The sequence below is a fragment of the Cotesia glomerata genome, linkage group LG9 (assembly GCF_020080835.1).
Source record: "Cotesia glomerata isolate CgM1 linkage group LG9, MPM_Cglom_v2.3, whole genome shotgun sequence".
In the NCBI taxonomy this organism is placed as follows: Eukaryota; Metazoa; Arthropoda; class Insecta; order Hymenoptera; family Braconidae; genus Cotesia; species Cotesia glomerata.
Genome location: NC_058166.1, coordinates 11,420,368 through 11,445,307, shown reverse-complemented (window position 1 = coordinate 11,445,307; position 24,940 = coordinate 11,420,368). Strand labels below are relative to the sequence as shown.

Here is a 24,940-nt window from a genome sequence, read left to right as displayed (position 1 = left end):
ATAATTTGATCCTAAAATTATTAATGGTAATAAGTGACAAAAATATCCTAGAGGATCAACTTTCCTTAATAATTTTTCTTTGACAACTCTAAAGGTTTAAGAAAATTTTCTGAAATTGTTTCTTGCATTAAAAGCGTGAAGTACTGAGTGTAATAAAATAGTGGGTGTCAAAACCATAATAAAGTCATTTTTCACGATAATGTGTTATATTAATATCAATTAAAATGAAAATTTTGTTTATTTTAAAGACTTAAAAGAGTTTTGAGTAGTAAAGTTGTTAAAAAATTAAAATTTCATAACACATTTACGAAGAAATTCGAACTTACGTAGGCACCATAATTGAACAAAAATTATAGAAATAAATTTTTAATCCCATGGAAGTAAAAAAGATGCATTTATTTTTTTTATCAGAAAGACCCATTTGGTATCAAAACAGGACAATATTATAGTTTTCTACATTATAGAGGACAAGATTAGGTTCATAGATAAAAAAAAATTTTTTACAGAAGAACTAATTTTTTTGTCTCGAAAAAAATTTTTCTTTCTCGAAGACAACTTAATTCTTTGGAAAAATTTTCTTATTTGTGTAAATTAAGAGGTAGGATCAAAAGAAAAAGAATTATATTCATCAGGACAATATAATGAAAAAGAATATACACGGAAAAAAAATCCTATGAAAAATTACAATAGTAACATCGTAATCCAGGACTAGACTTTCAGTATCTTGATTTTTACGATGCTGGCGTCTACAGAATACAATTTGAATGATTGAAAATTACGATGTTATTTAGTAAATTTTTTTTCCGTAAGAGCAAGTGAATAATAACGCATACTACAGTCAACGCTCTCTGTATTTGACTCGCCCGTACAGGACCATTCTCTGTATTTGACTCGTCCTTGTCCATAAGAGCTGTGTAAAATCGTCAAGTACAGAGGAAGAATGTGGTCAAATACAGAGAGCGGTCAAATACAGAGAGGTCCAATACAGAGAGCGTCGACTGTATACGTTTTAATAAAAGAGAAACAAGGTCTAGTAGTTTGCGACGCCACCACCGAAAGATGACCAACTACTGTATCGAGGGTCTTATTATGTGACTGAACAGAAGATTTAGATATTACCTCCGATAGCGTTAGGGGATAAACCTTGGACTTTGTGGCGGAGAGGACACCGGGTTCGATTCCTGGGTGATACAGAATTATTTTTTTTGCCCTCTGGGCGGAAAGTGACAACTTTCGTCCCGCTGCGCTAAACTAAGTTGCCGCTTTCCGCCTTCGTCGGACAAAAAAATAGTATACACTCCTCGGGAAGTAAATAAGAAAGCCTCAGATCACATGTTTGTTGACCTCGGCTTCGCCTCGGCCAACAATTACATGTGATCTGAGACATTTCTTACTTTACTTCCCTAGGTGTGTAATATACTATTTCGGTGACCTAAACTTCTTTTTAATTTGGGTGATAGAAATTTACGATGTTGCATCGTACAGTCAACGCTCTTTGTATTTGACTCGCCCGTACAGGACCATTCTCTGTATTTGACTCGTCCTTGTCCATAAGAGCTGTGTAAAATCGTCAAATACAGAGGAAGAATGTGGTCAAATACAGAGAGCGGTCAAATACAGAGAGGTCCAATACAGAGAGCGTCGACTGTATAAATTACGATGTTTGAGTTCTGGTCCGGCACTGCAATGTCCGATACTAAAAATTACGATGTTTTCATCGTAATTTTTCGTACAATTTTCTTTCCGTGTACTTGGATCAAGAGAAATACTCCTGAACTTTGAAAAGCATTTTTGAGTTTCATTTTATCCTGAATCAAGACGAAAAAATTTTGATTCGAGTAAAATTTACTTAAGGTAAGTAAAATCCCTTAGTTCAATACTTTTTCTGCTTTAGTCAAGACGATGAAATTCTTCATAATCATTTTTTTGATTCAAGAGTTTTTTATTTTGAATCAAGTTTATTTTTTTCAGTGTACGAGGCTCACTTCATTATCTTATAGGAGAGGAAAGTGCATAGTGAGCTGAATTACATCGTCACAAGTATAAAGATATAATTTTCTGAATTTTTAACTTCCCACTAAGAAAATCAATGATTTTCGAAAAATCGGGAAGTTATTGGTTTTACCTCGTTTTGCAAAAATCGAGTTTTCATCAGATCTCGACGTTTTAAGGTCCTAGGCAGCTTCTTTGACTATTCCCGCGAGGGTGTGTGTGTGTGTGTGTAAACCTCTTATAACTTCTGAATGATTTGATCGCAGTTGGTGTCATTCAAAAGGTCTTCGTCAAACTTAGATTTCCTGTAAGTTGGAACCAATTCGAACCGGCAGATTTCGAGAGATTGCAAAAAAAAGTGTTTTTTTTTAATAACTCCGAAATGTTCCATTAGATCAATTTTTTTGTTCTAAATTATTTATAGAGCTCAAAAAACTACATCGATCGCCGCCAACCGCGTGAAAATCGGTTGATTCATTCAAAAGTTATAGCAGTTTGAAAATTTTAAAAATCGTCTTTCATCGAACTTTGATAAGATTTTTGAGCTCGAAGAGCTCAAAAACGTCATAAGTGCAATTTTAAACGCCTAGGTATGGAATTAGCGGGAAGTTGCAGGGATGGCCTTCAGGGTCAACCGTTTTCCTAATTTTTTTTTTTTTGTAGTTATTCGAACTATGCATTAGTTTAAGTAACTATTGATAGATAGTTGTATAGACTATGTTTTAATAATCATTTTGCTGTTATCGAGTTAAACAATAAATTATCAAATACTTGAAAGGTTGTTACGGACTATGTCTCAGGAAGCAACTAGAAGAGCCCTTGGTGCGTAACCAAAAGATTCAGGTTCAATCCCCGGTACGGGCTATTCAACTTATTATTTCTGTTTTCCGAGTTAAGGTCAATCAAGGACTATGAAACCTATATTCAACTAAAAATAGCTTAAGTTACTATGTATTCGGGTTTAATGTAATAAATAATTTTAGGTTAATAAACTTCAATTAAATAGTGCATGGTGATGCTATTTAATTAGATTTTCCTACTTCAGAGAGCTATATTTTCTCTCAGTGTAGGGCAAAAGTAGGAATGAAGATTTGTTTTGATATTAACATAGGGCCATAACTTCGACTGGAAATAGATTTCTCAAAATTTTTGAAATTTTAGACTCAATAAATAATTTTAATTCTAATCAAAAAATTTTAGACATGTTAAATAAAAATTTGTTCGTGGATGAAAAAAATTAAGTTTCTAGAAAATTATAAAAAATTTTTTATTGTCTTTTATTTGTAATTTATAATTACCATAAATATTTTATACATAAATAAAACTTAAAATTTACAATAAAGACTTCAAGGTAGCTCATGGTAAGGGTAGGGCTCGAGCGGCAACTCGGGCGCCCATCCCCTGTAGGGTTGGTTGACTTCCTCCTGAGATCGGTGCCAGTGTTCGTGGTAGACTTCAGGCTTGACGATTCCGTAGCTGACGCGGGCCGGGTAAGATGGTGGGGGCGTTAAAAGGGCCTTGAGGGCCACTGCGCCAGAGAGAAGAAGAGCTGCTAGGCCCACACCGAGCCCTTTAATACCCACAAGACCGATCAAAGTTATCACTATTGGCAAGACTATCAGGGCCTTGAGCTTCAGGGCGAGTAATACGGGTAACATCATTCTCTTTAGTTTTGTTCGGGCTGGAACAAAATCAAATTTATTATTATTTCTATATAAATAAATAAATTTAGATTTTAAAAATAATTTAATAATTTTTTTAATTTGTTGTAAGCTTTAATATTTTTTAAGGGGTTATACGCAGTTGCAAGGGTAAAAAAAAACTTTTTTTATGAATTTTTTATTGACACAGTTTTTATTTATTAATTACAAGTGATGGTTATTCAAATAAAGCCTACTTTCAAGAATACAATAGCACGTCAATCATGTAAAAATACTAATGTGCACCGCTCCTGTAGAAGATGTTCCAAACGACCTCTAAAAAAAAGGCGCTTGGCGGTGATCTCCATTTCGGCAGTTTGGATTATGTGAAATCAAAAAATATAGTGAATTCTTTTGAAAGTCAGATTAATACAGGTATTCGACGAAGGAATAAGAAAAATTTTGATTTTTGACAAAATGGCGTTGATCTGTAAAAAATTTTTCGTTTTTGACTGAAATTTTCACTCCAAATTGTTAAAAAGAAAAATAGAAATAATTTTCTCAAATCTTAAATATAAAAATATATAGAAAAATAAAAACTGTGTCCAAAAAATTCATTAAAAAAAAAGTTTTTTTTGAGCGTTGCAACTGCGTATAACCCCTTTTAAGTCAATTAGATTTTACGACGTATCTAAATAATTGAACAAATTATAAATTGTAACACAAATCGAACTATAAAAATAACCAAAAAAATTTGATGTGATACAAAAATAAACTATTGAATAATTTAAACTTAATAAGCTCAGTGAATTTTATGTATAACGTTTTTCGGCGTATATTTTATAGAAACAGTATAATGATGATAAATATAAAAATGGTAACAAAAAATAATGATAATAACCGCATTGAATACGGTAAACAATCAGCTTTTGCATAATTTTGTTAGTGTTGCTTACCCAAACTTCAAAAATTTTCGTAAAAGTGCTCGATGTATTACAATCGAATGATTAATAAATAACTTTTAAAACTAAACTGGTTATTTCCACTAGACCAAGAACGATGATTAATTTAAGGTTATGAAAAAAAATTTTCCTAAACAATTTTTATTGAAAAAATTAAAATTATGAGTTCTAACAATAAATATGTCGATAGTTTAGACTGATTTAATTCCACAAAATAAGAAATTAACTATTCTAATTATTGTATATTTTAATTACAAAAATAATTTTTTGTATGTATTTAACGATATAAATAAAAGAATATTAAAAGCTTAAAAACATTTGTTTACCCTTTTGAAAGATTATCTACAATTAGTTCTTGATTTGATTGGTCAACTTCTGTTTAATACAATATAAAAATTTATATTTTATTATCACATATAGCTATCTATGCCCAGATTAAATTATCTTAGGCCATAAAGAATATTTTTACAGGTTTTAATGATTTATTATAATAAGTTACGATTGCAAAAGTAATACGAAAAATGATTTAATTAAAAATTTAATCGATTGAATTTCAATAAATATGCGGAAAAACAATTAAATATCGTACGACGTTTAAATCTGAATTTCTTATCAAAACAACCCTCAGAGAAAAAAACTACACTAACAAAAAATTATTTGAATTGATAACATCATTTTAAAGAGTTCGATCATCTTAAATCAAGGGAAAAAATTCTTGGTGTTATAAATTTTTCTCAGTTCAAGTAATTTTTACTTGATTTCAAATTTTTTATTGTTTTTTATTTATTATCAAAGTTTTATTTTATTATTACCATTACTATTAATATAATAAATTTTTTAATAAATGTGATATCTATCGACATAAGTACCAACACAATAATAGTACACTAAATACAACATACATTCTTCAGTACATACGACACTCTCATTGACAGTGACCCTATTATCATTATTCTTCCTTTCTTCCCACAATCAACACATACTACTTTTATGCATATACAGTCAACGCTCTCTGTATTGGACCTCTCTATATTTGACCGCTCTCTGTATTTGACCACATTCTTCCTCTGTATTTGACGATTTTACACAGCTCTTATGGACAGCTCTTATGGACAAGCTCTTATGGACAAGGACGAGTCAAATACAGAGAATGGTCCTGTACGGGCGAGTCAAATACAGAGAGCATTGACTGTATAATTTTTTACCGTTTTCTTCGTCCTACAAACTACAATTTGATGCGTGATTCAGCCTAGCTCTAACATTTTCTCTCTTACTATATGCTATATTACATTCAATGCATATATTTATAGACATGTACTATTTTCATACGAAATTTTGTTTTCAGATATTATAGAATCTTTAAAAATTAGTTTAAAAATTTTGATTTAAAAAAAAAATTTAATATGATAATAATAGTAATAAATTCGTAATTTATGGATGACGCATAACGTTTTTTAATGATCAAAGAATTCCACTTATTTTCGAACCAGGTGCTTGATGTAATGAAGAATCTATCGACCTACTAATCGACCAATCTCCTGAAGAAGTCAATGCCCTACTTTTCCGCAATTGGTAGAACTCGTGAGATCTTGAATACTATATAAGAGTCTGCCACCTCCAGAGGTAGCTGTCATTCGATTGCTAACTCTGCTGGAGATCAAGATCGTAAAACCGAATGATTTTTATCTTTTAAGCCCAAATTATTTTTCTAATACTTGTCATTTTAGAATTTTTTACTTTTTTATCTAATAATCTCATTGATTTTTTAAATTAATTATTTTGTAACTTGGTAACACGCGGGGCTTATTTTTAAGATTAATTTTCTCGATCGAGTTTTATATTAAATGACCTTTTAAAATCTTGAAATTTTTTCTTTATTAAATGATAAAAAAATTTATTATAAATAAATGATTCATATATTTAAATATAAATTTACGAATATATATAAATATAAGTAATAATTTAAAATGTATTTAAACTTACTATTTAAAATAATAATAAAACTACTATGTTCATTTTTTTAAGTCAGAATATTCTCGAAATTTTGTCTACTGGCAGGATAAATTTTTTCTAATTTTATTTTGATTAATTTTTTTTTAAAGCACTACATAAGAAATTACAAGAGAGTAGAAAAAATTTTATAAAAAATAGAATGTACAAAAAAAAAAGATTTTTTATTTTTTTTCGGAATTAAAATTTAATATTCAGTCCAATGAATATTGAAATACTTAAAAAAATTTTCATCTTATAGACTTGGTGCTAATCATAATTTTTTTTTTAATTGATAATTTTTTTTTTTTATTACTATGAATTATGAGCAATTTCTTAAGATATTTTTTCTTAGTCAAAATAGGCAAGCGAATTTTACTTACTTTTCAATAATATTAGTTGCATTATTTACCGCACTCAGATAATTTTATAAATGGACTGAAAACAAGATTTTATAACAAGCCAAATTCAAATTAATTCACTTTAGTGAGTTTAATAGAACAGAGTGATTAATAGAAACAATTATTTTCTGCAAAATTAGTGGAGGTATTTGATGAAATTGTTGTATTTTTTTTATAGATATTTATAATTTTTTATTTTAAGTGTAACTTGTTATTAAATCTTGTTTTTTATTTCTTTAAACCAATTTGTTTCATTTTATTAATTAAAATTAGTCATTTTTTATGTCAAATAATTAAATAAAGTCATTTACATTTCAGCTAAATCCAAACATTTTGACAAAACATTTTATAGAATTAAAAAATCGAATTTTAGTCTAACGAAAAAATACTTTGACTGAAGATAAATTTAATTATTTAAAATTTACTTAAGGCTAAATTAAATTAGAAAAATTTGTTCTGACCGGCAATAATTACACTGCTAAAAAAGATATGTATTTTCAAAGTTTTATTATTCTAAGAGAGCTAAAAAATAACCTGAGCTGTAAAATATTGATTTGTCTCGTTAAGTATCTTGTTACAGCTACCGTAGAAATGTGAGAAAAAATTACCATGAAATTTGATGAGCCTAAAAGAACATTTTTCTTTTTTTAACGTCTACGAAAAAACGACCAAGAACCTTCTGTATTTTCTACAGCCTCTAGATACAGTAAAGCTTCGATTACATAAAAATTTCTATAGCAATACATTTTTGTATTCCCTTCCTTTTAGGACCTAACACTTACCTATCAATTAAAGCAAAAAACTAATTTAAATGGATAATTTGAGCTTTATTGGCCTTCTATAAAAAGCAAAAATGTTTCTGAATCAAATACAATTAATTTGAACAATAAAATATTTTATTTTATAAATTTTTGTAAGAATTTTATGCTGATAGTGTGATTCCTTGTCGAATGATAAAATTCTGAAGTTAAAAAATTACTTATCAGTAACATTCCCGTATAAAATGTGTCTTTTCCGGGTATAATTTTTAAATAATTGAGTTTTTTTTTACCAAAATTTGAACCTTCGATCTTTTCTAACTTCAACCTTCCGTAAGTGAAAAAATCTCACGATGAGAAATTTATGATAATAATTATCATCAAATTATGGTAGAATCCAGAATACTATCATTATGGTAAGTAATATTATCATTATTTTAATACTTATAATATTAGATATTAATCTTCGTATCACAAGATGATAATAGTTACCATCGCGGATTGAAAATGATGCTAGTGATTATAACTATCAATAAATGACAGTCATTATCGTCTCGTATTGGAAGTATTCTCTTTAAAATTTGAAACTTTTTATAATACTGACAGAAAAATATTTTGAAAAATTTTTAGATTCCATGTTTTTTAACTAATATAAATAGTAATAATTAAAACCCTATACTTCCACCAATTATCAAAATTTTCAAATTTTTTGTAAATTTTCGCCGAAAACGCATATGAGAAATCTATACATATATAATGAAAGTAGGTTTCGTAGACCGTCAATCACGCAAAAACTACTGAACGTATTGACATGGGACTAGGACCATTCGACGCGAAATGAATTGTAGATGGTTATAGGCTACTTATTTTTTGAATTCCACCAACCCTTCACCATTTTATTTCTATTTAACTTTAATAAACATTTTTTCCCGCTGATAAAAACAAAAGACGAACATTTTTCTTTAATTCATTTGTTTTTTTGTCGGCATAGAAGGAAATAATTTGTATTACGTTTCTTTTTTGAGAATTTAGTTCCATCTACCCACGTGTGGGCGGACGCGTGGGTGGATGCATGGGCGGACGCGTGGGTGGATGCGTAGGCGGATGCGTGGGTGGAAATCTATATATATATATATATATATATATATATATATGCATATATATATATATATATGTATATATATATATATATATACAGAGTGTACCAGAAGTAACGGACGCCATTGTAGCATCTGATAAACAAAATAATTCTGAGACGAAAACTCCTTAGCCATTTTTTAATCAGATGCATAGATAATTAATTATTAATTAAAATAACGTCCTTTTATGCGTTAGAGAGAAAGCACTAGTGTCAAGTCAAGTGCGTTCCAACGAAGACGCTTGCACGTGTGAATGTGTAAGTAAATATGTGTGACTACGTTAGCTATAGAAACTAGTTAGTCATACAGTTAGTTGTGTCTTTGTTTGGCACATACTTTACTGGACACTGGCGCTCTCTCTCTCTCTAACTAATAAAGAGACGTTATTTTTAATTAATAATTAATTATCTATACGGTTAATTGAAAAATGGCTAAGGACTTTTCGTCTCAGAATTATTTTTTTCATCAGATGCTACAATGGCGTCCGTGACTTTTGGGACACCCTGTATATAATATATAAATATATATATATATATATATATATATATATATATATATATATATATATATATATATATATATATATATACTAGGGTGTGCCAAAATGTAACTCTCGTGGAGAACCTTTTAAAATTGGAATTTTTAGTTCCGCTTTTAACAGGGGCTGCATTTGGGCATTTCCTGATATATTTTGGTGTGAGACAATGTATTTGATTTTCATAGAATTTTTTAACAGAAGCTTAGTTTGGGTATTTCCGGTGAAAATTCAAAATTTGGCCGGAAGTGCCCAATTAAATCTCCTGTTAAAAATCCTATAAATATTCAAATGAATTCTCTCAACCGGAAATATCTCAGGAAATGCCCAAACACAGCTGCTGTTAAAAGCGGAACTAAAAATTCCAATTTTAAAAGGTTCTCTTAAAAGGCTACTTATTTTTTGGATTTTATCAACCCTTTCTCATTTTTTTACGATTTACTTTTATACACATTTTTTCCCGCTAATAAAAACAAATAATTCTCATTTTTTATTCATTTCTCTTTAATACGATTTTCTTTTTTTTTTATTACATAACTTTAATATTTGGTTGATTTAACGTCAATTAAAAATATTTTAAGAAAGAAGCTAATTATGTCTGGTAAACTAAGTCTTGAAAATTTATATTTATATGCTCATCGAGTGTTTGGTTATGATAATTGGTTTCATAAAACAAAATTGTTAGATTTCTATGAAATCTACTAAAAATGTTGTTGTTTATAAACTAGGACTTTTTGAAACATAACATTTAGGCCATGTCTATTGAGTTTTAATAACATTTACTAAAAATTTCTTACAACAAACGTCTCTCTTGTAAATAATAAACGCAACTAGTCTTGAAGCATTTAAGAATAGATTATTTGATTACTTGTTTAATTTAGATATTTAAATTATTGTATCCTAATATCAAGAAAGTCATTGTAAGATATATGATAATTGTTCGTCATTTAAGATCTAATATTGTTTGAAAATTGTATGAAATAAACCAAAAATATAAATTGTTAACAACAAAGTAGGACATAACAACAAATTGCTAATTGAATTTTGTATGTGAGCAAAAACATGATTTTTAGTTATTTTCTCAGTTAAATCAAAATCTAAATATTATACACAAAATATAAATAGATTGAAAATTAATCAATCAATATTAAAATAAGTAGTTAAATAAATAATGTTTATCGTTATTTGTACTGTATATTATCAAATATGTAATTTTGTATTTGCCATTCGGCCATTATAGCCTTGGCATAATAATAAATATCTATCTATCTATCTATCTCTAGCAGCGGGAAAAAAGTCATTGTAAGGTTTCCAAAACTTAACATTACATGTAGTTATTCAGTCAACGGACTAAGAATTTTACATACGTGTTATTTTTGCTGATCACCCTGACTCAGAAAGATGATTTGAAATGATTACCTTTATGTTAATTGCACGCCTCATAGCGCGAAGCGCGTGAGGTTGTGCTTTATACTCGACTCGTCAAGGTCAAGCAATTTTGTGATCTTTAAATGTTTCTATCACAACCATATTACACTTATACAATAATATAAGTAGATGTACACGGAGAAAACATTTAAATTAAACCATCTTTTACTTTCTAAAATCATTTCATGTAGCTATTTTGAAAAAAAAAAACGTTTTGAAAAAAATTTTACGTGGACGTCCGGATATCACCCCATTTTGGATGTACCAATGATTACTCCCGAACAAATTGATATTTCAAGACCGGACCTTTTTTATTAGTTTACGAATGCGATGAACTGGGTCCGCATTTCATATCAGTAGCCTAGTTTACGTATTTTTTTTTAAATTGAATTTTTATTAAAATTTATTACGATATAACCGTACAAAGACAAACGAATTTTTCTTATTTGTCACGTGAAAACTATGGCGCCACTTGATAAAGCTAGATTTTTTTAGACTGCGTGCGCATATAACAAGAAAAAAGGGCACTGATATTAAAAAAAAAAAAATACTCTGTAAGAAATTACTTAATTATAATTTTCTTTTTTTTTATCAGTTACACAATTTATTTTTTCTTAAAAAATGAATGAGCGTTATGAGGCGTACACTTTTGGATTTTCCAAACTTTTGTATATTTATATAGTATTCGAATCAGATGCTTTTAAATTATTTCAAATTATTTTAAATCATTTCAAATTAGATTTTTTAATCAGAGCACATAACCGATATATTGTTCTTATTGTGGGATCGCGGGATTGTAACAGATTAAAATGAATGCATTTTCCAAACAATTGATGTGTGAAAAATAAATTTGGCTACTTATTTAAATAGAATTCGTAAAAAACATGTTAAATTTATTTTCTATAAAAAATTGATGTCACTGAGAAAATTTTAACTAACAGAAAAATTCGTCGCACTTGAAGCTCGATAGATTTCAACTTCACTTATGAGACTTGCAATGACTTTAACTAAAACTTTTAATGCTCATTTGAAATCTGTGCAAATCAAAACAATACTCCAATTAAATTTCAAATCTAGATCTAAAAATGCAATTCTATAAATCGCCCAGCAAAGCGGGCGGGTAACAGCTAGTTTTTTATATATTTGCTTATATATTCGCCTATATATTTTCATGTGTTTTCATATATCCATTCATGTATAAAACAAATATAAGTTATTGCTATTGAAAACAGACTAAAATTGGCAAGTTAACGACTTAAATAAACCAATTACCTCTTACTGATTTTCGGAAAATTTAAAAGTTTTTTTTATGTATGAACGGAAACATCCAACATACAAAAAATTGTTTATATACGTTTTCGGCGAAAATTCATATAAATTAGATATACATGAGAAATAAATTTTTGATATATTTGCTTATATGTTTTCATATATGTTTGCGAATATGTTTTCATACATATTTTTTCGTAGGGGTGGATAATAGGCTTGATTAAAAAATTTTGGAGACATGGAAAATAAAGATTCTTTAAAAAAAAAATAATTAGTAACTATAGTAGTATTTTTAAATACAAGATGAAAACCATTAGAAGCTCGGGATGGTAAAAATAGTCTTTGGTAATCATAACAGTTGTTATATTTTATGTAAGTGGTTGACATACTAGAAAATAGTGAATACATAGAGGACGGGCGGGTAAGACAGAGAGGGCAGATAAAATGAATAATCGTTTTAAATCGGTGGTCAGTCGATAGAAACATTTTAGACTGCAATATATCAATCTATTATGTAACTTATACACTTACTGTTATCGATAAAGCATTGGTTTTGCATACTTGTGAGATTTTTTTTTTTATAAATATTGAAATTTAGGAAAAAAATTAAAATTTTCATCCGTAAGTATACAGTGATTATTTTAATGTTGTTAAGGACGATGCAGATTTGATTTTTTTCTTCATATTCGGCACGCGGTTCATATTTTTGCGACGATTGTTTTAATTAAAATGTATTTTCCAATCAATATTCGTTTTGCGCGACCTGAGTATTCGTTTTGCCCGACCTGGTAGGGCAAAACGGATAATGTTGACTTTTTTTTTTTTTAATTTCGAAGAATTTTTTTGTTTTAATTTTTATTTTACTTCAATTGTAAACTTCAATCAACCAAAAAATTATCAGCCAAAGTTAAAAATAGACATGATTATAAAATATATATTTGTTATTTCATTTTTAAATTAACATATCTTTTTTGCCCGTCTTTCCCCTACGCAGGTAGAAAAAAACTATATGACGTATATGTAGCGTTTTTTTTTTTTGCTCGCGGACGTATTTTTTCAGTATGAAATAACGTCGATGTAAATAATTATTTAATTTTTATCCAAGATGGTAATCATTGATCATGAACAATAGTAACTATTACACTGATAGAAGGATTTCTTAATATTTAAGAAATTATTTCTTAAACATCATTTCTTAGTATTTAAAAAATATTTCTTAGTATTTAAGAAATATTTCTTAATATTAAAGAAATATATATTTCTTAGTATTAAAGAAATATTTCTTAAATACTAAGAAATATTTACTAAATACTAAGAAATGATGTTTAAGAAATGATTTCTTAAACACAAAGAAATCTTCTTAAATGCTAAGAAATCCTTCCATCAGTGTATCATAAATTTCTGAGCATGTATAACATATTTTGTACTTGAAAAAAAAATTTGCTGTGCTATAAAAATTAGCAAAAGTTCGCACTTGAATATTATGTAAAATTTGTATTAAAATCGATAAATTAATGCCAACGATCTTGCACTAACTAAAAAATTTCTGGATAATATCACAAAAAAATGAGTGAAAATTAAAAAAAAAATAATTTACACCAATTACACTTTTCACACGTTTTTAATGCACGTAATAAATTAAACCAACCTTCCGAAGCATCGGTAGTGAATTTCCTCAATTCAATGTCAATACTCTTTTTTCCCAATGCCCTGCCAAATAAATCTGCCGCGGAACCATCACTAGGCAGCGCAATTTTAATCTTCCTAGTGTTGAAAAACTCGTCAACCCTCGCGACCAAAGGATCGTCGATCCTCTTCGATCGTTCATGAACACCTTCACTTTCTTGGTCATCCAGCTTATCCAGCGTCACAATGTCCCCGAACAACTTAATACTGTGTAACTTTTTGAGTTCGTCCATCTTGTGGACCATCTGGATCTCCAAGGTTCCTACGTCATCGGGGCGAGTTTCACCCCTCGCGATCACGACCACGCAGAACAAAACTAACAATTTTTTTCTCATTTTCAGTAGTAGGACCAAGCTCGACTATTTAGAGCTGAAGTACTTTTTTGACTGTTTTAGCCCAGAGACATTTTTTCTTTTATATTAAGTTGACGTCAGATGGTGGGGGTGGACCATTTGGCAAAGAAAACGCAATGTTCTTGTCAAGAATTTAAATTTTATTCTTTATATATTTCATTTCATACGGACTATGTCTACATACACCTCTATGAGCCATGTGTGATGCATTACAATGCACGAAGCAAATTTAAAACGTGATAGGTCTCTTTGTTGCTGACCGACAAAATTTTTTCATTTTGTCACACACGCTTTCAATCTATTTTTAATTGTCTACTGGCCAAATAGATTGTTATTATTACTATTATTATTGTTAGTTTTAAAAAAATTTTTCCTTGCAAATATACTATAATTTTATAATGAAAAGAATCAAGTATACAATGAATGAAGGAATGTTTTATGTTTGATGTCAAAGATGAAAATTATTATTTTTAATTGAGCTAATTTTGTTACATTAAAATAATTATTTTGTATATGTATGCGTGTGTGTGTATAAATATAAGGAGGTAACTTTCAGGAACGGATTAGTTTTCCATGTCTGTCGTGACACAGTATACTATGCAAAACGATGTCCTAAATCTTTAGGCTTCAATAAATGGACAATATATGGGCGAGTCTCGAGAATGTATATTTGGAACAAGTGATATGGTAAATTGAGTGATTATGTTAAAGAGAAGGAGAGTCAATTTATGTAAACGAGAATTTAGTTTATTTCATTGACGATTTTCGAAAAAAATTTTATTTTTTTATTTTGATCGTGATTGAATGATTTTTATTATAGAATACCAATATATTTTTATAAAACACTTGAAATTTTTATTCACAAATTCAGATTTTGGGTTAAAACTTTCAGCTGTCTTAAATCCATAAATAATGATAAAATTTTATTGTTTTCAGATAAAACACCCACATATTTATAGAGCATTTGAATATTAACAATGAGAAAAAAAAAATTGAACAAATATGACTTTTCATATCTGCATTTTTTGAATTGATCTTTGAAAAAATGTAATTTGAGAAAGAAAATTTCATTCATTTTCTTGACTCAAGGATCACTTTGAAACCTTCAGTTCTCTTGAGAATTATATCACCTTGGAGCTTAAAGTCACACTCTTTAATATTCGATCTTACCCGAAAGTTTCTCATAATCGTTGACAAAAGAATTTTCAGCTTCAATATTGCATACTTTCGACCAACACACGATCGCGGTCCGGCTGAAAATGGTATAAAAGCATAATAATGACGATTTCTTGTCTTTTCCGGCAAGAAATTATCCGGGTCGAATGTAGTTGGATTCGGGTAAAGTTTAGGTGAGCGGTGAATCATAATTGTGTCCACAATAATTGAACTACCAGCAGGAACAGTGTAGTCTCCAGATGCTAATTTCAAGTCAGTGTTAACATTACGCCCAATAAATGGAACTGGTGGGTATAGACGCAACGTCTCCATCAAGCATTGCTCGAGATATTTCATCTCCAAAGTGTCTTGGAAGGAACAAGGCCTATCATTATCACCAAAGATTTCGTCCAATTCTCGAATGACATTTTCTTGAACGTCCGGATGGCAGCCCATCATTGACAAGAAGAAACTAGATGCAACAACAATTGTATCGTGCCCCTAGAAAATGAGAGTTATGAATTTAAAATCATTGATACGAAATGTGAATCTATTTTTAACACACCTCAAACATGATAGTATTCACTTGATCACTGATTTCTTGTTCAGTTAGAATATTTTCTTTTTGACTTGCTTCCATCAGCCGATCCAGAAACGGTAATCTCTTTTTTTCGGCAATATCATTATCATCGACATCCAGATCATCTCTCAATCCAGCAGATTGTCCGAATGACAAGCCATTTACACTAGTCACCTGTAAATAGTTTATGCAATTGATGTAAACAACAACAACTTAGCGAAATGATCATGCATTTAAAATCTCCCGAGTAAAAACATAAAATAGCCGCAACAGCGCCGTACGGAGTCTAAGTGCCCGCAACAGCGCCGCATCACAGCCGCAACAAATCTGTGATAAAATAAAAAAATTATAATTCCCGCAACACTACCGCAACACAGCTGCACTGTAATAAATATTTCTAAAATACTTCTTAAATCCCGCAACACCACCGAAACACAGCTGCAACAAATCTGTGAAGAAATAATAAAATTGTGATTGCCGCAACACACCCGCAACATCACCGCAACCCGGCTGCACTGTCCCGAGTAAAAATTAAATTATTATTTTCTACTAAAAAATAATAAATTTCGATCGACCGCCGCAACACCGCTGCACCACCGCCGCAACACCGCCGTAACACCGCCGTAACACCGCTGCACTACCTTCGTTTGGTGGTATACATTGAAATAAAATATTTGTTCATTATTCAAATAGCTAAACTAAATTCTTTTAGTTAACTACGACTTGCAGCGCAGTTGGTAATGTTCGAGACTTTCATGCAGACGACCCAGGTTCGAATCCCATCGCAGTTTAATCATTATATAAAATTTTTCCAGGGTATTTCGATAGGCGTACCGCTTCTGTTCAACGCAGGAGACAGAATTAAAAATATACTTCAATAATACGACTAAAAAGAATCAATAATTTCGCGGTACTTTGGCCTGATTTAAAAATTTTTTTTCGTTTGAATATTAGGCATTTGAATAAAAGGAGATTAAACAATAGGTCTTAAATTAAAATTTATGTTCAAGTTATTTATTAATTAATTATTGCGTAGTAAATTAATTATGATGCCATTTTTTGTGAAATTGTAGCTATGCTTTAGCATTGGGGTACAGCAGTGTTGCAGCGGTATTGCGGCGATGTTGCGGCGACGATTTGAATAATATCGAGCAGCGTGCAGCTGTGTTGCGGCGGTATTGCAGCGATGGTTTAGATTAAAATTAAGCAGCGTGCAGCTGAATTGCGGCGGTGTTGCGGTTATGCGAATCGAGAATAAAGATTTCGTGTTGCGGAGATTTTGTCTTCTAAACGGCTGTAGTGCAGCGGTGTTGCGGCAGTGGATAAAAATTTTATTTTTTAAAAATCAATTTTTATTTTTACTCGGGCTCACTTTAGCGTCTTTGTTGTCTGTGGTCTCGATAAAGTTCCGTTTTCCAGCATCATAGTCCATTTTTTTACGATGGATAACATTTTTAGAGAGACTGTGAATGAGATTTAACATTTTAGCTTGATTTTTTCCGTGCTTGGTGAAGTTGAAGATCAAGTCAGATCTTAACCAAAAGCGGGTGTGACGCAAGTGGAGAATATCGCACATTCTAAGAAAATTTATTGTTTAATGATCTAAAGATACAAGTAACGTGTTGAAAAATTTTGTAATTACCTTAATACAGCCAGTACATAGTCGTATCCGCTGGGACCTTGACTAGATTTCGAGACACCCATAACAGTCTCTAAAAGGGAGTGAAAAACTGTTTCACCCAAATAGTCGTGGCAATTAAATTCTTTGTCACCTTCACTACGCATTTTTTTCACAACTGCCTGAGAATTAGCATTGAACTTATCAATAAAACTTTTAAGTACATTCAAGTGGAATGTTGGAGCTATCAATTTTCGATGCAACTTCCATTTTCGACCTTAAATTAGGTTTTTATTTTCCAATATATAATAAATCATCATTTGGGCATGAAAAAATAAATTCACTAACCTTCTGAAATTAAAATACCATTTCCCAGCCATGGTTTGAAAAAGCAGTATTCATTTGATTTATTTATATAAGCATAGCTGGAAAGAATAATTTCAACATCCCGAGGATCTAGGATAAAAATCAATAGTTTTGGACCGATCCAAAATTTCATTATTTGATTGAATTCATTCGAGCGATTCATAATATTGCGAAGTATTCCTAAAACATCAAAAGATACCTTAGTGGTTAGTGAACTTGTAAAAAATATTTTTTTGTTTTATACTTTTACTCGAAATATGTCCCGCGTCAAAAAATTTGATCTGTTTTTAGGATACCTAAATTAAAATTTTCAATATTTTTCATTCAATTTAACTTAATTATGTGTACTCTTTTAAAAGAAATCAGTGGAATTCCACTGATCTCAACCAGTGAATGCAATTTCACTGGTAAATCAGTGAAATCCACTGATTGAATTAGTGAACAAAATATTTAAGCGCATGCGCGCTGATAAGGCCACTTGTTGAATCAGTGAAATCCACTCACCAGTGAAACTGCATTCACTAGTTGAAATTGATAGAATTCCACTGGTCAACCAGTGAAATTCCACTGATTTCTTTTAAGGGATTATCTGTTTTATATAAGAATTCAATCTGTTTTAGCCCGTACTATTCCCAATTCAAACCAATTTAAGACCATTTTTATCATTATAAATGAATTGTTTCCGATTGTTTCTAGACCAAAATCAGATTTTTTTGTCACAATCATTTAGCTGGTTTTGATTGCATCAAGATCAAAAACAGACTAAAACGTTCCATAATTTTCAGTCGGTTTTTGATAGTGATGAGCAAAATCTGTCTTGGTCTTGCAGTCTTGGTCTTGGTCTTGCGATTTTGCAAGACCAAGACCAAGACCAAGATCATTCATACACTAGCAAGACCAAGACCAAGACCGAATAAACAAGAACAAGACCGAAACCAAGACCGACAATGCAAGACCAAGACCAAAGTGCAAGACCAAATTAAAAAAAGAAATATAACTTCCGTTGTAAATAAGATATATGAGAATGTTTGTCACAACTTCTACAAATGTTCTTTTGTAGTTCTGTTTTTTGTGTGTTTAAGATTTTCAATTTATTTTACTAAATATAAACACCAAATATAAAAAAAAGCATCGGTAAACCTTGCCATTGTCTGAAAAGAAGGATCTACAAGAATATTCTTGAAGTAACTATTCTTTTCCAATGTCTGGTTAACACATGGTCGATGTAGAGCTAAACTAATTTTTTACTAAATATAAACACCAAATATAAAAAAAAGCATCGGTAAACCTTGCCATTGTCTGAAAAGAAGGATCTACAAGAATATTCTTGAAGTAACTATTCTTTTCCAATGTCTGGTTAACACATGGTCGATGTAGAGCTAAACTAATTTTTTTTTATATTTTAACATTCTTCGAGTACTTGATACTTTTATTTTCTATAGTAAAAGGTCAATTTATGTGTTCAAAAATTGGAAGGGTAAGTTTTCGAGTTTTCGTAACTCTCACAACTATTCATACCATTTTCTTAGGACGATACGTGAAGATCGTAAACATCTCAGAAAATTTGAGCATTTTAGTACTATATATTTTGAGACCAATTTTGAAGCTTAAAATAAACTTTTTTTTTGTAAAAAATGAGTAACCAAGAAAAAATGTTATTAGAGCAATCTCAAGAAAGTGATAACAATAGTGTAGTGTGTGCGAATAGAGAGAAAATTAATACTTCTGAGCAGGAATTAGTAAGATCTAAGAAACTTGAACAGTCAAATAAGAGTAAATTTAGAAGGTTCTTTGATCTTATTGACTCAAAAGACAATTTATATGGATTATGTAAACTCTGTGAAAAAAGTAAAAAAATTTTAAAAATAAAAATGAAAAATAGGAATACTTCCGGTCTTAAAAAACATTTGTCTGCAGTACATAAAAAGGAATTTCTAAAACTATTCCCTCAAGAGCAGACAACAGCAAATATTGCCAACTTTTTTAAATCGACTGAAACAGGCATAGTAAGTATTTTTAAATATATATTGAATTGATTTAATGCATGACTTTTAATTTTTAAATATCAAAATTTAAAGTTAGAATAAATGCACCAGTAGTTGACCAATTGTATATAAAAGTAATAATCTTATTATTAAATGAAGATAATATGGTTTCTAAATATTTTTTTGACTATAACTACTCTCATAATATGTATAATTCATAGTTGCCCTAAATATTTCCGACTGTTACTAAATAACCCTGAAAACAGTTAATGAAAATTACCGACAGTGTGATAAATATGTGACACTGTCATAAATATGTCTTTTGTTACTATTTTTGATCTCGCTTGTATAGAAAAAACGTTTACCTGAAGATTACGTATCGATACATACTTGTGTTTCGGCTTTGTTGTGTACAACGTTATCGTGTTTGATGTTTTTTTTATATATTAAAAAATAAATTCTAAAAAGTTTTAATCCCTTCAAAAATTATTTTAAGGGCGATAGACACCGTAACAGCCGAAAAAATGGCTGATTTTTTTGACCGGGAAAAAAAAAATTTCGGGATCAGGTTCTTTTGTTCTATTAAATGTACATTGAAGATTAATATCCTAAATTTTCATTAGGAAAACGGTCGGTCTACTTGTTCTCACTAAAGTGACAATAACTCCGAAGATTTTAGAAATTTTGATCTAAAATTTTATACAAATATTTTTGAATGTATAAACTTTGATTTAAAGCGAAAAAAGTTTTTTTTTCGATTTATCACAGTGGCTATCTCCCTTAACATTTATTACTATGTTTTTCTACGGTCTTTGCAAGTAACTAAAATAATTAAATGAATACATATAAAATGAAGAAATACGATATAATTGACTACAGATAAAATTCTTTTATATATTTACGGGTATACCTATATAGCAATCATTTTTTTAAAAAGTGCTTTATGCAGAACTGACGGAATATTTGACATAAAATTTAGATTTTGAGAGCCGAATTAAAATTTATTGTGTTGCTTTAATTGAATTAGTAATTACTCGAAAAATCATGTAAATAAGCTTATTTCAAAGCTAATTATTGAGAATTTTTTTTTAATTTCAGGTCTCTTATAAAAATAAAAGTTTTATAACCACAACAGTGGATTGGATCTCAAAAAAATATCTTCCTTTTTCATTTTTTGAAGACAAAGATACTCAAGACTATTTCCAATTGATAAATCCCAACCTGCAATTTCCAAGCAGATTCACTATTCGCCGAGAAGTACAAAAACGGTTTGACGAGCTTCGAACGTGTATAAAAAGTCAATTAAAAAAATGTACATCAAAAATATCATTTACCATTGATGGTTGGACATCGATAGCCAACCGATCGTTTTATGGTATAACAATTCATTTTATTGATAATGACTGGAATTACCAATCAATGGTACTCGATTTCGTTGCATCCCACGGAAAGCATACTGGTCAAGATATCGCCCAAGTATTCTATAAATGTATAAAAGAATTCGAATTAGAAGGTAAAATCCAAGGCATAACCGTTGATAATGCTTCTGCAAATACAAAATTTATGATAGAGTTGCAAAATTTACTTCCTAATTTCGATGCAGAAAACCAACACTTTCGCTGTATGGCGCATGTTTTGAATTTAGGTGTGCAGGACTTGATGAAAACCCTGTCACTAAACACTTATAATGAAAATGGAAATAATAGTGACGAAGAAAATTTTAATAACTCTGACGACTATAATGAAGAAGAAAGTGATAGTGACGAAGAAAGAGCTAGTGATGAAGAAATGAACATTCAAATTGAGTATAGAAGAGATGGCAATCACGACAATGAAGATTTGAGTACATCAATTACGAAAATACGCTCCATTTTTCATAAAATTAGAAGAAGCGAGAAAATTAAAAAAACATTTCATTCCGCATGTGAAACAGTTAGTCTAACGACTAATTTGAACCCAATTTTAGACTGCCCAACGAGATGGAACTCAACACATGACATGATTGGGGTAGCTTTAAAATTAAAGCAAGGTATTATCACATTATGTAATTGTGTGCTTGAATTGAACCATTTCAAAATTTGGGAAAAAGAATGGACAGTCTTGGAGAAAATTCATAAATTTCTAATTAATTTCAAAAATTTGACGACTCGACTTGGTGGCGATAAGTACGTAACGCTTCCCTTTGTTATAGTTTCATTCAATCTACTTCTCGATAGAATAGAATTTTTGACAAATCAATTAGATTCTAAACATAAACGCACTGCAATAGATGAGCAGCTCATCCTGGGTTTTCAAGCTGCAAGAGATAAAATGCTCAAGCATTACAAAAAAACTAATTGGGTTTATTGTACAACGCTAATTTTAGATCCTAGACATAAAGTCGAAACATTCGATTTAACACCTTGGGGATCGGAGATTAAAAGTGAAAGCAAAAAACGGTTTGAAAAGTTGTTTGAAGAATATCGATTTCAAGAGCCAGTAGGAGAACCATCAATGGACATAAGTGAAGAGTGTGAGGAAGATGAAGACGCTATAGATTTCAATAAATTATATGCAGCTCCATCTTCTTCGTCAGCTTCTCAACTCTCGAGAAAAGAGTTAGAACAGTACTTTAGTCAGCCTAGAGCTTTTGAGCAACGAAGATATACTGATTTGGTGGAAACGTCATGAGCTTCAATATCCCATTTTGGCAAAAATGGCTCGAGATTTTTTGTCAATTTCGGCTACATCAGTCCCAGCGGAGAGGTTGTTTTCGAAAGCATCTCTTGTGATACGAAAGCATCGCAATAGATTGAATAACGAGTCAGCTCAATGGCTATTGTGCATTAATTCTTGGTCATCAAATAAAAAATAATAAATATATGCGTATAAGTAATGTATATTATATTATAATAATATATAAGTATGCATCAAAACTAATAGAATAAAGTAAAATCTTTTGAATAGTGTAAAATAAAGCTTAATTAATTATAGATAGTTATTGTTGATCATTTATAATTTATACCCATAAGAAGACTTGACGAATTTCCAAAACGAAGTAAGTAATTAATAGCAGACTATTTGAGCAAGCCCAAGACCAAGACTGAATATGCAAGACCGAGACCAAGACCAAGACCAAGACTGAATATGCAAGACCAAGACTTTTCTTTAATTAGTCATATCGCCGACTTTAAGTGTTGGGAGTGGTACGTTGGGGTCTTTTTGGTTTCTGGTCAAATCTCTACCAAGCTGGTTTCTAAGACCAGCTTGGGACTCGAACCCACGCTTGGCAGTTGATTAAATAAAATTATTAAAATAAAAAAAAAATTATATTTTCAATGTTGTGATTGATTTTTAGTTCATCTCGTGATGTATTTTTATCGATTATTGTACTAAATAAAAAAAAAAAATGCATGGAACTTTAATTTGAATAGTAAAAGATCGCTCGAAAAAATCTAAACTAATGCACTAATAAATTGAAAAAAATTATGAGCGACCTTTCAAAATTCAAATTTTGAACTGAAATTTTCAGAAACTTATTTTTTTTTAGTCTATAAAATTATACCGTAATGAGAAAAAAAAATTAAAAAAAAAAATTCGATTTTTGACGATTTTTGAATTTTAAAAAAATTTGGAGCGACATGTTAAAAATTTTTTTTTAAGCTGTCCTTTGGAGAGAGCTCTTAAAACATCAAAAACTAACATTTTTTCACTCGAGACTTAAAAAAAAAAAAAAATAGTCGGTTTTTTTGCGCCACCCTAATATATATATAATATATAAATATATGAAAAATTGATGTGGGTACTCAAATGAAAGGTCTCGATGAGTATAATGTCGGAGTGAGCTTATATCTGTAAAAATGTCAATAATTCACAAGATATAAGGTCATTTATTAATTATGAATCTAGAGATAGAGTATTTTCTCTTAATGATATTCTCTTAATAATATAGATGATAGGATTACAATTAATTCAATTATAATGGAACCATCAAATGATGTTTCATAATTTTATCTTGTGAAAAAATATTAATAATTGATAATAATAAGACTTTTTTAGTAACCCAAATCTTGGATGATTGCTATTTTGATAATCATAGTCAATCATTCAAAATAATCAATAACAGCTCTAATATTTGGAAATTTTTATCATATATGGATTTAAACGATTGTGTTATTATTTGTTTTAATATTTTAAAGGAAAAAATGCTCATCACTAAAATATGGATGCAAATAAAGAATTAAATTGAATAAATCTATATTATTTTTTCTTTCAGAATTTTTACAATCTGAGATGGTTACAGTTACCATTTTCGATTATAGCAGTTATAATTTTTAATAATTACAATTATCATTTTCGATAGTAATCGTTACCATTATTAATAGTAACTAGTACAATTGTCAATGATAACACCTATTATTTTGTGACTAATTAATTTTATTACCATTTCAAATAGTAGGAGTTAATATTTTCGTATAGTAAATACTATTATTAATTTTTCTCCGTGTATATATATAATTATATATGTTTATATATAATTAACATATATAAAAATTTTTTCTTTGAAAAAATATTTTTTTTTGGTAATTACAAAAAGTGTAAAATGATGTTTATAATTACGTTTAAATAATTCTGAAATACAAAATTTGTTACATTTCTTATGAGATGTTTTTGTCTACTCTGCTGCTACCTAATAGTAAAATCATTATTTATTTTATTATTTAAATAAGTGTTATATTATAATGAGATTCGGTAAAATAAATAAATTATGAATTATGACTATCCAAATATATTATAAAATCAATTTTTATATTATATTCATGATAAACTCATATGATACATTATGTAGATCATAGAATCATTATTAGCTAAGACAGCAGCACAGCAGACAGAAACTTCAAGACGCACAGAAATCACCAAAGTTAAGCAGCATTGAGCAGGGTTAATAGTTAGATTGGTGACCGCTGGTGTGATAGCCGTAAAATTATAACTATATATTTTTTTTTGCATTTTAATTGGGTACACAGAATTGCGTAGAACCATATTAAATACTCTATATAAAACTTTTATACTTTTATTATCCATGAAATGTTAAGCGATGACAA

General features: G+C 29.7%; 3 protein-coding genes across 3 annotated transcripts; 1 reads left to right on the top strand and 2 right to left on the bottom strand.

Annotated features, from left to right (window-relative positions):
• Positions 1 to 3,312: 3,312 nt before the first annotated feature.
• On the bottom strand, positions 3,313 to 14,210 carry LOC123271900. Its single transcript, XM_044738447.1, has 2 exons — positions 13,762 to 14,210; positions 3,313 to 3,673 (listed from the first exon to the last, which is right to left on the bottom strand). Exons 1-2 carry the CDS (start codon positions 14,132 to 14,134, stop codon positions 3,339 to 3,341), a joined length of 708 nt encoding a protein of 235 aa, XP_044594382.1. The 5' UTR covers positions 14,135 to 14,210; the 3' UTR covers positions 3,313 to 3,338.
• Positions 14,211 to 15,223: 1,013 nt separating this feature from the next.
• LOC123271869 (cytochrome P450 4g15-like) lies at positions 15,224 to 17,861 on the bottom strand. Its single transcript, XM_044738394.1, has 4 exons — positions 17,530 to 17,861; positions 17,260 to 17,464; positions 15,873 to 16,061; positions 15,224 to 15,808 (listed from the first exon to the last, which is right to left on the bottom strand). Exons 1-4 carry the CDS (start codon positions 17,670 to 17,672, stop codon positions 15,224 to 15,226), a joined length of 1,122 nt encoding a protein of 373 aa, XP_044594329.1. The 5' UTR covers positions 17,673 to 17,861.
• A 3,414-nt stretch (positions 17,862 to 21,275) lies between these two features.
• Positions 21,276 to 22,526, top strand: LOC123272240. Its single transcript, XM_044738938.1, has one exon. It carries the CDS (start codon positions 21,276 to 21,278, stop codon positions 22,524 to 22,526), a length of 1,251 nt encoding a protein of 416 aa, XP_044594873.1.
• Positions 22,527 to 24,940: the final 2,414 nt, after the last annotated feature.

Bases quoted from the DNA above. Each gene is read 5' to 3' on its own strand.
- LOC123271900 (XM_044738447.1), bottom strand. From the start codon at position 14,134: ATGAGAAAAAAATTGTTAGTTTTGTTCTGCGTGGTCGTGATCGCGAGG. The intron at 3,674-13,761 runs GTTGGTTTAATT...ATTTTGTTCCAG, and splicing joins CACTACCGATGCTTCGGAAG to CCCGAACAAAACTAAAGAGA.
- LOC123272240 (XM_044738938.1), top strand. From the start codon at position 21,276: ATGGTACTCGATTTCGTTGCATCCCACGGAAAGCATACTGGTCAAGAT.
- LOC123271869 (XM_044738394.1), bottom strand. From the start codon at position 17,672: ATGCGTAGTGAAGGTGACAAAGAATTTAATTGCCACGACTATTTGGGT. The intron at 17,465-17,529 runs GTAATTACAAAA...AAATTTTCTTAG, and splicing joins TATGTACTGGCTGTATTAAG to AATGTGCGATATTCTCCACT. The intron at 15,809-15,872 runs GTGTGTTAAAAA...CTCATTTTCTAG, and splicing joins TGAATACTATCATGTTTGAG to GGGCACGATACAATTGTTGT.